This window comes from Lissotriton vulgaris, chromosome 1_2, assembly GCF_964263255.1.
Source record: "Lissotriton vulgaris chromosome 1_2, aLisVul1.2, whole genome shotgun sequence".
Lineage (NCBI taxonomy): Eukaryota > Metazoa > Chordata > Amphibia > Caudata > Salamandridae > Lissotriton > Lissotriton vulgaris.
The window spans coordinates 119,909,822-119,925,253 of NC_141686.1; the positions used below are offsets into that span (position 1 = coordinate 119,909,822).

General features: G+C 42.0%; 1 protein-coding gene across 1 annotated transcript in view; it reads right to left on the reverse strand.

The window, feature by feature from the left end:
- LOC147734664 (uncharacterized) overlaps positions 1-15,432 on the reverse strand; it is a 5,992,067-nt gene that overhangs the window by 1,420,206 nt on the left and 4,556,429 nt on the right. The window contains exon 30 of the mRNA XM_086952471.1: positions 1,370-1,483. Within this exon, the coding sequence (XP_086808597.1) occupies positions 1,370-1,483 (114 nt within the window). The remainder of the gene's footprint in view (positions 1-1,369; positions 1,484-15,432) is intronic.

Sequence of the window (15,432 nt, forward strand, 5' to 3'; positions counted from 1 at the left end):
GAGGGAGTCTAGTATTATTTGCAGAGAAATGTGTTTGTTTCATGCAACAACCATAAAAAGTTAACTATAAAAAAGTTAGATCCATGCGGGTCCTCATATAGGAGAAATTGGAGGATATAACAGATATTATTCTTTGTAAAATTAGTGGGCTGCTGCTTTGTTACAACAGTGAAAACACATCACTATATCTGAATAATAGATGTAAATGCTTTTAGAATTTCGACTACAGCGCCTGTGCACCGTTAGTAGCCTGGCTAAATAGGGTATGGCAGAGCTGAAAGTAAATTATTTAAACTCAAATCTGTACTGAACAGGGACCCCCAACATAGTTTTTGCCAAGGGCACCCAAAATCCCTACATGTCCATGACATCACAAAGTCTGTCAGACAACATTTCTCTGAAGTAAAATAGAAAACATCATTAATTTATTATTAGGTTTTTTTTTAACATAAGCCTGAAGTGTTCTAAACCCCCATTGCTTCAGGCAAGCAACTTATCGTGCCACTAAGGAATTCTCAATTAGGTGTTCGTTCAGCGCCCTCTCTGCTGACTTTCAACTGTCTAGTAAAAACAATTTGCGCACAATTTATCTTGGAAAGTGGTGTTTTGAGCTGTGTAATAAGCCTCCGTCATTACACCACACCCACTCACAAACCTGCAGTTTACTAAACACTCTCATTGTATTGAACATTATTTGCTGGATATGCCCAGAATATGCGCGTGGGGGTCGATTCCAGACATTTCCGTCAGGAGGTGGGGGACCCAACATCTAAACAAATTCAGCTGGGGGGGCTCAGCCTACAAGAGTTTGAAGACCTCTGCCCTAAGGGCATGTCTGTGCGCCACAAGGCACTTTGAATTTTTAAAAAATATGCATTTTGAAAAGAAATCGCAAAATACCATCTACTTGGAGTAGGTGGTATTTTGCGATTCCTTAAACCAAAACCACATTTTAAAATTCACTCCTTCATAGCATTTAAGGAATCGCAAAATTGCGATTTCTAAATGCTTGAGCAAAATAAGGAATCACAATTTTTGTGATTCCTTATTTTGCTAATATGCACCTACATACCAAAGCACCATTTCCGATTCGCAAACGCCGGAATTCTGAGAATTCCGGCGTTTGCAAATCTCTAACGCCTACCTACATATGCCCCCAGATTTTATATATCATTCATGAGCATGATTGCAAGTTTTTACAACAGTCAAATATTCTCACCACCCATTCCTAAAACTATGTACTCTTGAAAAAAATAATTTAGAAGTATCATCAAAAATGTATTACTTATCCACTCAAAAGTATCTAAATACCTAAACACGCATTTTCCAAGCAAAAATATATATAGTTCTGCTTCGAGTGTTCTTTTACCTTCTCCTCAGCAGTCTTGTAAACATCGTGTAGGTCTCTATTATTGGAAGTGCTTTTTGGCTTGGGATACCAAAAAGCGTCAGGATCAACTGTCACAAATACCAAAGATGAAGTCTGTTTTAAGGAAAGAAATTCAATTCTGGGTTATATTTAGACTGAAAATGTGAAATTATTAATTTATGAAAAATAAACTACAGAATCTCACCTCTTCTGGTGATATGAAAAAACAACTTCTGTACAAATCTATACATCAGTCCTAGAGGATCATCTTCCGATAAACCCTTACTCAAACATTTTCGAAATACTTATGTAGCAAATGTCATAATTACTGACTTTTAATATTCAGACCAGTAATAAGAGCAAAACAGAACATCACCGGTTTCAGTATAACACGTTATAGGATAGTGGTCATTTATATATTCGAATGTCTTGTATCACACAAACAAGTTACCTATTTGGCTTCTGGACCGCCCTGCATACATTTGAATAAGTGGGTAGTCGGTTGTCTGTATTTATCTATCTAGCTATGTCTCTATCTGTATGTACCGCTATCTACTTACATCTGGTCTCTGCCGTACCTCTGACTGCACTTATCCTGTACTCACCATCCAACAAGAGTGATACACTGTTCTGTCTCTCATCGAAACCAGCAATGATCACACAGACAATGCCATATTTCCTGTGCAGGCCCATTGTGGTTTTCTCTATGCTAGCATGAGTATGCTGTAGAATGTCCTCTGTTTCGAGCACAATACTGTACCAACATATTTTGCTTTGTGCCACACTGTCCTTTCACACAGTCCATGATGTTGTTTTGACGTCCTGTTCTTTCCTGGGATTTAGTCTGAGCATGTAGACATGGTTGAACAACAATGCCCATTGTTAGGTCTCTCCTTCGCAGGGCGCATGCGCTAAGAAGGCAAATGACATTTTGCCGTCTCTTTGGCTTTTCAGCCAAGCATATACACGCCTTCCATTGCCTTCAATGGCAACGCGTGCACGTCAGGAGATTCATTTGCAGGAGGGCGTGGCCCATCTGGTCGCAATTATCGCTCCCGTGAGTGAATCGTGCCCGCCCCTCACCTCTCCCCACCAATGCGTGTTGCTCAGGCAAGCGCCCGTTGTGCCTTGCTCTCCGCTCTTCTTCGCTCTGAGCTGTTCCGCACTCTCCAGCTCTGCTTGGGCTCTAACTTGTCTAATCCACCTCCACTTTTTATTTTCATTGAATTTATGTAAAATAAAAAATCCCTTTGTTGTTGTGTGTCGGGTTGCGCAGCTCAAAATGCGGTCACACGTATTTACTATATCCGACTCTTTGCGACTGATTCAATCGGAACTACTGTCTTGCTGCCTATTTAATTCCAGGCAATCGGATTTGTGCAGCACAAAACGCGGTCAGCATTGTAGTGCACTTCATTGGTGTTTAAGACCAGGACCGGCTCTCTGTCACTTACTCGCTCTCTGCTCTTCTTCGTTCTCCGCTGTCCCACACTCTCCAGCTCTGCTTGGACTCTGACTTGTCCACCCCACCTCCACTTTTTATTTTCATTGAATTACTTTTAAAAAAAATACATTCCCTTTGTTGTTGTGTGTCGGGCTGCTCAGCTCAAAGCGCGGTCACACCTATTTACTTTATCCGAATCCTTGCTACCGATTTAATTGGAACATCAAAAGTACTGTAGATGCTGTCCTGCTGCTTATTTAATGTCAGCCAATCGCGCAGCACAAAACGCGGTCAGCATTCTAGTGCACCTCACTTCCAGTGCACCTTACTTCCTGGTGTTTAAAACGAGTACCTGCTGCTTATTTAATTTCAGGCAATCTGATTTGGTGACCTTCTGCTTGTTTTACTAACGGGGGTCGGATTAATGTTTACCAAATGTGTGGCTCACCACAATAGCCTCTCGGGTGCCTCTCCTTACTTCAGCCCTCTCCCCTTGCCCCCCTCCCTTCCATCCCCTTCACCTCCAGCACATATGTAAAACAAAGAAGAGAGCGACAGCACAGCAAAATCGGGCACTGCCAGCCTGCGAGGCCACTGACAAGTAAGGTTGCTTTTTATTAATAATGTTTTTATTTCATTTGCACACTGGTAATGCACAATGGCCGCTTGGGTGCCAGTTATGCATTATTAGTTATGCATTATTTCTGGGAAGAAATTGTTCTTCTAGTGATAAACGGACGTAGCTTCTGTGCAGAACGTGCATTAGTGCCAGGTCCAAATTCTGTACGGGTTCCTCTGATCCCCGTTGTCGCTGTTGCCTTTTTTATCATCACCCTCATGTTTGGTCAATGAACTCGTGTGTATTGCTTGCATGAAGATTAATGCCTCCTTCCTGTGCCACTGAATGGAATTTTACGTTTATAAAACTCACACACCAGCAGCAGTGGGAGGCAGGAAACAGTGTCATGGCAAAGGATGCTAATGGCATGTGTCCAACAACTTGCAATGTGAATGCAGCGGAAGAGAGAAATTGTACAAAACTAAGGGGCAGATTTATGTTAACTGGCGCATCCCCAGGGATGCGCCAGTTAACATGCGCCACAGTGACGCATCTGTGCCGGAAATGTGGCGCATTGCTGGAGTTGCGTCGCAAGCGCGACGCAGCTCCAGCAAGGCTCGGGGGTGCCCCATTTTAACAATGCTGCGTCAAGACCTACGCCTGCTTCAAGCAGGCGCAGGCTTTTGACGCAGCATTGGCTTAAAAGTGACTGAGTGAAATCTCATAGATTTCACTCAGCCACTTTTGCGAGGCGCACCTGCCCCGGAACGCCGACCCTGCGCCGGAACGCCCACAAGCGGCGCAGGGCTTTACAACGTGACGCATCTGCCTAGATACGTCACGTTGTAAATCGTTCGTAGGGATGCGCCACGTTTACGCCGCCTTGCGTGACGCAACAGCGGCGTAAACGTGGCGCAAGGGCCTCACAAATGTGCCCCTCAAAGCCTGGCACATCACGGCTCAAAGTAGCCTTTCAGCCTATAAGATATTGTTCAACCACTGAGTCAGGTGTGTTGCATCAGCATGCCACCCTGCAGTACTCATAGTGCATGCGTGCAGCAGTGAACAACTACGGGAATGTGCTTGCACAATATTTTCTACAGAACCAGTCTGTTCTGTGTTAAATCCCTTGCAGCGTTATCATTTTCAGGACCTGAAGTTACAGATACATGCGTTACATTTATACATGATTTACAAACAGATTTTGTAAACACCCTTTAGAAGGTTCTTGTTGTTCAAATGGACACATAGTTGAAACGTGCAGCTATTCTTAACAATTAGGAGGGCAGGGTTGTCCCTGGAAAGTTTCTACATTTAATCCATATATTTCCTTCAGAGGTGTGGTGCAGGAAGCCCCCAACATTCAAGGAACCCACATGCCTTTGAATGCCTATGAATATCTGTGAGATATGTGATGCTGCGGGGCCCCTTCTCATATTCTGCAGAAGAGACCCATGATTTTGTATAGTGCCACTGGTCCCATTATGGTGAAAACGAGAGAGCAATGTTCTTCTCTTAAATACATACTTGTTTGTGTGAACACACCTTCAGATCTGCTTATATATTAAATGTATTTTGTTTTGTTCTGCAGTCTGTTCTGGTTTGGCATATTGACATTCCGATTCTCTTTAATGATTGAGGACAGTCTGACCCTCTTTTGTGTTGTCTTTTTTTTCTTTATGTGCTGTCTCATTGGCCTTGTTCGTAATCACATATAATTTCTTTACCAAATAAGTAGGCTAGATTGTGGCTAGATTTATTTAGCAAACAGTTTGATTCCAGATTAGTAGTTGGTGCAAGGTAAACCCAGGGAAACCGCTTAAACGTGATTCTGCAGCTGTGAGTATTTTCATCAGTATTAACTTACCTCAGTATTTCATTATATGCTGCATAATTATCTGATTTTTAGGTTGAGCCTGGGCAGCGCATGCACTGTTCTGCAAGGCATGCTGTATTTAGGTAGGAACTTGAAGCTCCGTCCACCCTCCAACTGTATTTTTCATTGCAACGAAACAAAATGGAAGGTGCACTCAAATGAAGTCAATAGAGAAAGTAATTTGTAAATGTCTTCATCTTTATTCAAAAGTATTCATGAAGCAAAGGCACAGCCAACGCGTTTCGTTCCCATTTTTTGCCTTTAGGAACTTCGTCAGGGCAAGCTAGTATTCTTAAGGGGCAGCACTCGTAAGTCAACAAATTATGCGAACCAGGATTGACAGCGAACTCGCTAGGCCAAGGGTGGTCTCCTTAGCTAGGGAAATGTCAGCCCTAGTAGAGATGAACTCGAGTAGTCCCAGTTGGTGCGGTGAAATCGATTATGTTGCAAGTGCTAGTGATAGCCCCAAGACAATAAATACGGAAGGACTGTGACGTCTTCAGCAAGATTTCTCGTATTAAAACGGCAGCCCGGTGTAAGAGGTCCAATGTTTAAGTAGTCCAAAGTATGTTTACCGCTAACGTAGCATAACAGCTAAATGTCAAGTAGTGACCAAAGTCAAAAAGCGAAGGAACAATGCCACACCTGTGATATGGTCCCGGCTCTGTCAGAGCCTAAAGGCAAAAAATGGGAACGAAACCGATTGGCTGTGCCTTTGCTTCATGAATACTTTTGGATAAAGAAGAAGACATTTACAATTTACTTTCTATATTGACTTTATTTGAGTGCACCTTCCATTTTGTTTCTTTGCATTTTGGTAAATTGTTCATCCTAAGGCAGCGGATGTTGGAAGTGATTGCACCACCTAACTTCAAGAACATTAAGATCCGTTGTGCTTGACCTTGTCTGCTGCTTTTGGTCTTTTGGCTATAATGTATTTTTCATTGACTTTTGTTATTGTCCACTGTAAACTATACCTGTTGATTGGTCAATAGGCTTAGTAGTCCGGCCTTAGTACTGCCTTGCCACATTTTGTAAAATTCCATGGTGACATCCCCTGTTACGTGTGTTAGTACTTATATAGGCTTTACTTACAGCCTCTGAGCACTACTTTTTCAAATAGCTTTGTCCTGCATGATTTTGCAAACAGGACATGCACTCTCGTAATGCTTTTTAAATATTTATAGCACAAACACATTTGCACTCTCGTAATGCTTTTTAAATATTTATAGCACAAACACATTTGCAATGCAATATGTCACGCATTTGAGAAAGTTTAAGCTATTGGCATTGTGCCTTTTATTTAACATAAATATAAGGCACTGTCCTTTACAATGCCAATAGCTCAAAAGCTTGTAAATGCGAGACCTATTGCATTGCAAATGCTTGTTTTTCTGTTCTGGTCAGGCCCTAGCACCTAGACAAAACACACAAATGCAGCTTTTGTTTGGGAATGAATATAGCATGTTACATTGCATGCTTTAACATTCCTTCTATTACAACGCGGTTGTTACAATGACTGCGTTGTTAGAACACGATACCTTTACATCGCAATTCATTAGATCGACTTGTTGTATGGGGCGCGCTGGATTTAGGAATAGTATAATTTCGATTCCAACTTCAGCCTGCACCACAGTAGGGAAGGTGTTGGAATAGTAAATTATACTATTCCTTAGGTTAGAGCGCCCTATACAGCATTTCAAACGAATGACTTGCGATGTAAAGGTATCACGTTCTAACATCGCGGTCGTTGTAACAACCGCATTGTAATAGGAACGCGATGTAATGGCAGCGTTGTAAACGCTGTTTCCCTTGTGGGAACACATACTTTTGTTATATAGGTATGCACAGATAGGAAACATACACACTTGGAGAGGGACCTTTTCAGGAAAAAGATTATGAGAGCACCTGAGATATAAAACTTTCATCTGTGTATGCTAAGGTACGGGGTCTGCTGCTAACACCAAGAGATCTTCTGATATATAATCATTTAGCTTCAGTAGAACTGGAGGGAGTTTAGGATACCCTGTCTTACATATTGACACCTCTGTTTATGATTTATGGACTACTTACTAAGATTCCTGTATTTGGGTTAGGCATTTTCGCACTTATTGTGGCACATATACTGCATACTAGAGCACAATAGTTAAAATAAACATTTTACACTTTTCTCGTGTCTCTGCCAAAACCTATTGTGGACTAGTATGAGAGTGCGAGTGAAAGGGTGTGTCCTGCAACTGCCATTCCTGAGAGGGTCGGGAGTGTTGTATTCTGGGGTGTCTAATCAATTGTTCCTCTGTGAGGGAGTCGGAGGGCAAGTGAGACACTATAGCTGGTGAGTCCTGGGCTCATTGGCACTGAGGTGGCAGACTGACCAATTCCCTGCCTACTAAGGTTCTGTGATCCCAAGCATAGTTCTGTGACTAAGCAGAATCCCTGCAACAAGAAGATGAGGGGTAATGGTAAACACAAGGGAAGGGGAATTGAATGAGAGATACTGACTCCACCACTGTATGTAGACTCTTATTTTGGGCAATGAGGCCTGCAAGGTTTAGTGGGTGGTCTAAAGGCAATAAGAGATAACTTTAGTAACTGGCCACACAGCCCAGCAATACATTTTATTAGTGAATAAACACATTTTAGGGATTTCTCTGTGCAATCAACTGTGTATTTTGATGTGCATTTTGATGAGGAACAGAAACTAAATAGACACAAAAATAGTATCTTAAATATGTGTCGGTAAACAATGCCTTCTCTATGAATTGGATAACTACTGCACGATTTGTCACTATGCACCCTAATTAAAAGTTGAGTTATAGTTCCCCCTCGACACATGTGCCACTTACACTTACACAATAATCATGAATGCACAACATTAGCAAAATTAACAAGTTACTCACCTTCGGTAACGATATATCTGTAAGAAACATAAGTTAGTTAGAGATTCCTTACCTTAGAATTACCCCCAGGAGTCAGACTGGATACGGAAAGTTTTTTCGTCAGCAGTACCTCTGCGCGTCAAAAGGTGGCGTCGGTCGGCTCCGCGTCCATTGTTGGCATCATGGCAGCTACTTAGATGCCACCCTTGTGCACTGACATTAGTTCTGTACACAACTCTCCACACCAGAAACGCATAGCCATGCAAGAGACTGACCACTGGCGCACAAAACTAGGGCCTGAAAGGATGTCCTCAACCCTAGAAGTCAGTTCGCAGAACAGGAAGGATGGATGGGGCGGTTAGGAATCTATAACTAACTTATGTTTCTTACAGATATATTGTTAACGAAGGTAAGTAACTTGTTCATCTGTAAGAAACACATTAGTTATAGATTCCTTACCTTAGGATAGATACCCCAGCAATACCAACTCCGGCTGTGGGTCTGTGAACCAAGATCACACCAGAAAGTCCTGGAGAACAGAATAGCCAAAAAAGACATCTCTCTGGATTTGACTGTCAAGGCAGTAGTGTTTCATAAATGTGTGCAACGAGGCCCACATAGCTGCCTGACAGATGTCATTTAGAGGAACTCCTCTTCCCAAAGCAGTAGTGGCTGCCGTTGCCCTGCTGGAATGGGTGTGCAGCCCCACTGGAGGCTCCTTCTTTGCCAGAGAATAGCATGCTTTGTTATACAAAATGGCCCATCGGGAGATTGTTCGCTTGTGTACGGCCCAACTTTTTTTTAGGTCCAGACGGTGGAGCCTCTCTTCCTCTTTTGAAAGATGCGGAGGCAGAAAGAAGGTTGGCAAAGTGATGGTCTGCCTGATGTGAAAGGCAATGGCAAGCTTAGGAAAGGAAGATGGATGAGTCCTGAGAACCACCTTGTGCGGATGGACAGATAGGAAAGGAGGCTTGGAGCAAAGAGCCTGGAGCTCACTCACTCTACTCGCAGATTTAATGGCTACCAGGAATGCAGTTTTAAGCGACAGAAACCTCAAAGGACAGTTGTGAAGCGTCTCAAGGGAGTGTACATTAAGTACTTTGAGACTAGATTCAAGTTCCACTGCGGCATAACAAAAGGGATAGGAGGAAAGAGATGAGTTATGCCTTTCAAGAAACAATTAACAACCGGGGACTTGCCAAGTGTGTCAGCGGTATCCAGCCCACAGCGGATGGCAAACTTTTATGCATCTCTCCCCTCAGTAACTGCACAGGCAAGTGTGGCCCGGGTCTCCTCCGGGAACTGTGGCAGCACCTGCGCCACCATATCCCACACAGAGTGGGTGTAACGGCCCAACAGACATGCAGTGTTTACCAACCGCAGTCCCAAGCTGACGGAAGGAAACATTTTCTTCCAAAGGTGGCTCAGCTTAGATTCGCTCTCCGGTGGTGCGGTAGGGAAGGCTGTTGTGTGGCGTTTTAAGCTCCGAGTGAATTCTCCCGATTCATTTCCTTATGTAGGTACAATTCACATTGCCCTTATGTAGGCATAGGAATCAAGCCCTTATTTAGTCATAGCCCATGCTACCCACATACAGGCGTGGCTACTTCCACCCGTACCAAATGTCACAACGATTTCTTGGAAAACCAGCTTAAGTAGTCAGGGACTTCCCCTTGCTTGAATATTGATTTGTCCAAGAACTCAGTTACTTTACAAAGAACAACAATTCCCTAGGGGATCTTTCCTGACGTTCATATGCCCGACTTTACGTCAAACTATGGCATTCCTAAACACCTTCAAGGTATAAATATACCTTCACTTGCTCTAGCAAGATACGGTGGTTTGTAGCAGTTCGAAGTCCTACTTGCCTGACGCAGCTCGCTACAGCAAGTGCCGAAGGAAGCCGACTCTCAAGCTGATGCACTGGCTCCCCTTGCGTGGTGTTGGGAAATCGAGTCCCGAGACAGAGACCTCCTTCATTCTAACAAGGTATGGAGCTGATTAGAACCTAGAGAAACCTTTGGTAGATTCTTGGCAAAAACTAACGCTAAGCTACACAATACTTACTTCTTCCCTCGTACTATACTTAGGTTGGGTACATTGGGGTAGGCCTATTTTAGAACGCCAGTTGAGTATTTTAGTCTATGTTATTTATGTATGTATTTTTATGTGGCTTAGAAACCATACAATGCTCTTACAGTATTATTTTATATTACTGTTTAAGCTGTACGCATTATACTTTGCAGTCTGCATAACGATTGTAGCAGTTCACCTCTCTTGCATGAGAAAGAAGACTGTTCAAGAAACCCTTTTTTTTAAAAAAAATGCCCGTCTCACTATTTATCTGCAACTCTATAGAAACAAAGCATGAACGATTGACTGAGTGAAATACTTATCTATTGTTTCTGTGACTCTGAGAGATATATTCTTATTCTTGGGAAACAAAGTTGTCGTGTTTATGTGGTTGTCAGAAACTAATCCCTTCTTGTGTATTCTAGAAAGTTTCTAGTGACCTCTTAGTTAGCTGGCACACACACAATTAAGTTTAGTATATTCGATAGAGACCTAGTTGACCTCAGTCCTATGTCAAATCTATAGGATATATTATTCCGATGCACAGAGCCTATTTGGAATATAGGAACTACACTACATGGCGCCCAATGTTTGGTAAGGCACTAATTTAACGCTAGATACTAAAGTAACTCAGTCATGCTTTTCTAAGAGACCCCTTTTTCCGTAATACTCCGATAGACGTCTGGAGTGGGTAAAAGGATAATATCCGCTATAACTGAGTAGGACGAAAATCCTATGTATTAGTTTTTGGTTTGTTCAACGATTAAGGATACAGTGTACCAAAATATTGTTCACCTTATCTTTGTTTCCTTGAAACGTGCTTTGCAAACTTTCAGTCAACAAAATGGCCGTCGAAGATAATCCCGGGAGCAGTGGAGCTACAGGCGAAAACGCAGTACAAACTTTAAACTTTACAGGTTTCCAAGAAACCGACGATGATGCTATAAGCATTCCAGAAAATTCAAGGAAAGCCATCACTACAAACCTCATACGAAATGGCCTATCATCAAGAGGTGGTAGGGTAGTTGTTGTGATAGAGGCACACGAATATCAGCAGACAGAGGTATTCTATTCTTGGATAATCTTCCCTGAAGCAGATCCAAGAATAAAAGTCTTTCACTTCTACAAATAAGATCAACCACCAGGGGAATACATTCCTTTCGAGAACATTGAAATTCCACTAACATACCAAGAGCATGCGCTCTGGTTTAAAGGCGTCCTACAACATATAAATCACATTGCCAGGTCGGTCCACTAAGTAGACCAGGATCACCATGTCTGGCTTTAGCGAGCTTCAGACCTGATCCTGACATTGAAGTAATGTCAGTCGAAGAATTACTTAATCAATTACAGGAATGAATAGAGTTATACAGTTAAAGGTCTTTATCAAAAACACTCCTACACCTTCTAAAAAGATGTGGGAGAACACTAAACAAACTTCTAAAGAGAAGCGTTCTCAATCCCGAGGTAGGTCTTCTCAAAAGGAGCCCTCTGAAAAGAGGTATAACCTCAGGAATAGGGATACTTTGAGAAAACCTGATAGATATCAAGATACTGATACACGTTTCTCCCATACCTTTCAGACTTTGTCACAGAAATCCGAAAGAAGAGGACGGTCAGAAAACAAAGAAGAACGCGTAAAGTCCAAAGATGATCAACACGTTCCAAAAATTAAGAAAACTCAATTTACAAAAAAGAAGGTAGCAGGTCTAAAAATCAGACATGCCGAAGATCTTGAGGACACAACTCAAGAACGGGGAATGGCCTCAAATGATGTTGGACAGCGTAGCAGAATTCACCATAGCTCGCAAGAACTTGAAGGATCATCTGGAGACAGTGGACTTGAATGAGTACATCCAAGGTGAAACTGAAGATACCAGGGTTAGTGTCCCACATACGTTATATGAAGTAACACTCCGGATGGAGGGGGACATAACTGGAAATATAAGAGCACTCTTTTGGGAGCGACTCTCTCAGGATTATGACATTCTTCTAGCTGAACAAGACTGGCCACCTGAATTTGTCAGGGAGTGCCCACATGGCGAAGAAATCATTATGCCAGCTTTCTCCAACCACATTCCAATCCATGTAAAATATATCTATGCCAGGAAATGGGCAATAGCCCAGGCTCCTGCATCATATAAAAATCATGTAAGATGGGATGAGGATTCTCCTCACCATAAAATCCAATTAAAAAATCAACCGACTGCACAATGGCAGTATCCAGTTAAGCAAGAAGCTAAAAAACAAGTCAGGGAGATCTTAGATCATCTTAAATACCAAGGGGTGATTAAAACATGCACCTCATCAATGAACAATCCTTTGTTTCCTGTCTCCAAGCCAGACAATACATATCGTCTAGTTTTGGATTACAGACATCTAAACTCTTGTTGCAAAACTTTTGTGGTACAAAATGCACACAGTGCAGCACTAATGAATTACATTATGCGTAAAAAATACAAAACCAGATTAGATATTTCTAACGGTTTCTTCTGTCAAAACATTGCACCAGAAAGTAGGTACTGACCGCATTCTCAATTATGGGGACTCAGCGTCAATTCTGTTGTCTCCCACAGGGATTCAAGAATAGTCCAGGGTTATTTTCAGCCAGAGTAACAGAGGGGCATATTATCAAGGGCCTTATCACCGCTTTAGCAAAACCTTTTCCCACTAAAGCAGCGATAATTTCATTGCACTATTAGCAAGATGTCGCTAACAGCAGTTAGAGACAGTTTGTAGGCGATAGCGAGTGGTTTGGGGCTTGCTTTGAATGTCAGCGATATTTATTATTGCTAATGACATGCAAAGTGGGCGTACCCAACCTGTTATCGACTGAAAACAGTCGCTAACATCGCTATCGCCTATTATCAACGCAGGCACAGCGAATATCGCCAAAAACGAACGCCTGCTCAGACCACTTCTTAACCTGTAAATCCAATGGGAGTTAGATATTCAGGTTAAGACCCTAATGGCGTTAATGCCTGAATATCTCTGGATTTCCAGTGATATTCACGCATTGAGCCGCTATCGCCGGATATTTTATCGCATTTGAGATAAACGTTGCTAATAGCATGTTATCTCTGCAATAATATCTGGCAATGCGTGGCGATAAAAAAAATATCGCTAAGCTCATTTAGTGATAAATATCACTAGATGTTGGTAATATGCCCCAGAGTTACTACAAACCTATGATGAATATGCATTATTATATGTCGATGACATCTATCTAACAATCGATGACTTGGATAGGCACTTGAACAGGGTGAACACCATAATATTGGGCTTCGCCTCTGAAGGGTACAAATTCAAAATTTTAAGAAATTGCGAATTGCCCTTTTCAACGTCCTTTTCCTAGGATATGAACTTTCAAGTGAAGGCAAAAGCCTGGCAGCAAACTTCCTGGAGAAATGTGCGCTGCTCCAACCTCCATAAACGCTGAAAAACTTACAGTCGTTTCTATGTTTCTTGAACTTTGGAAGAACTTACATTCTAAAGTACGCAGAAAGGGTTAAACCTCTCTACGAATTAATCAAACCTGATTTCAAAATAGTTAATTGGACTCAAAAACACACAGAAATTTTGTGTTCATTGCAAACAGACATGTTAGCAACAAAACATTTACAAACGCGTGTAAACGTACACAACTTAGTGATCCGAATCATTCTAGGAAAATGCGGATTCACATACTTAACCTTTAATGAAGGAGAAAAAGTGCCAATAGCTTACAAATCACATTTGTACACACAAGCAGAAATTAAATTCACTTCAACAGAAAAAATTCTGACAGCGGTTCAAACTGCAGTAGCAAAAGAGAGAGCACTAGCACAGGGTAAGCGCATTATGGTTGTTACACCTGTACCAGCCTTTGAGGCAGTGACAAAAGCGAGCATTCCGAATGCTAAAGCTTTACATCCAAGATGGATACAATGGGTTAATTATCTTGCTGCAACAGACGTTGAATACGTTTTTGACACTTATTTGAAAACGCAAGCATTTCTACAATACGAACAAGAATGTCCTCTGCCTTCTGAGATTTTGCCTCTACAACAGTATGAATGTATAATTTATACTGACGGATCGCCCAACCCACTACGGGGGTAAACAAGCTTATATTGCTGCATGCGCGATTGTTAAAGGTCGCTGGCGCGATGGTAAATTCCGACCAATGGTCACTAAAATGCAATCTCTAGGAGATTGTACAGCTAGGCGAGCTGAACTACAAGCACTCAAGATGGAGCTTGAAAATACAGATCGCGAATTCCCCACACTCATAGTGGGTGATTCGTATTATTGTGTTCAATCTCACAATGAATACTTGCAAAACTGGATTCAAAATGGTTACAAAGATGCAAAAGGTGGCACAATCTATACTACTATTATAAAGAGAGAACACAAACCTTTGAGCCAGGTAAACTACAAAAGTAATGCACCAATCACTACACCCAATACACCATTTGAAAGGGGAGATGTGGCAGAAGGACATAGGCTATAGATATGTACACCATATACATTAAAAAATCAAAAACGCCAAAAGTGGTAAAGTAGACCCTTGGGGGCGTGGGCGTGGCCGTGGGCGTCTCAAACAACAAATGTGGGCATTTACAGGGCTGTGCCAAGTGCAAATAACAAACATAAGCCAAGCGGCTTCACAACACACTTACATATGTACACATAGAGCGGAAATGCGCTTTTACTGAATTTAGAACGCACAATATGCAGACATAGAGCGGAAATGCGCTTTCAATGAATTTCTAACAAACATTTGCAAATCCCACCACATACAGCGGAAATACGCTTTTAATGAATTTAAATTCACACATACAGCGCGGTAACACCAATATACAAAACAGCAGAGGTGCGCGCTATAAGAAATATACACACATTTGTTGCAGTTACCCAGACAACATTGACGCCTTCGCATTAAAAACCGAGCGGGCCTTCCATAGACAAAGAGTGTCAAATGACGCCACACAGGGGGCAGGATTAATCGCATACTACACCAATCACAACGCACTAAAGAAAACACACACACGATTTTGGCTTACCAAAAAAAAAAGTCTTTAATAATTGGCCATTGACCAACGACGTCACAGGGGGGTAAACACGAACAAAAAAACAAGCCGACATTTCTTAACGGAGAAACGCAATCGACTGCGCATTCATGAGACTTTCCTCACATCTTGCGGACAAGATAAAATGCTTACAATAAGACATAGGAATAACGAAAATAAC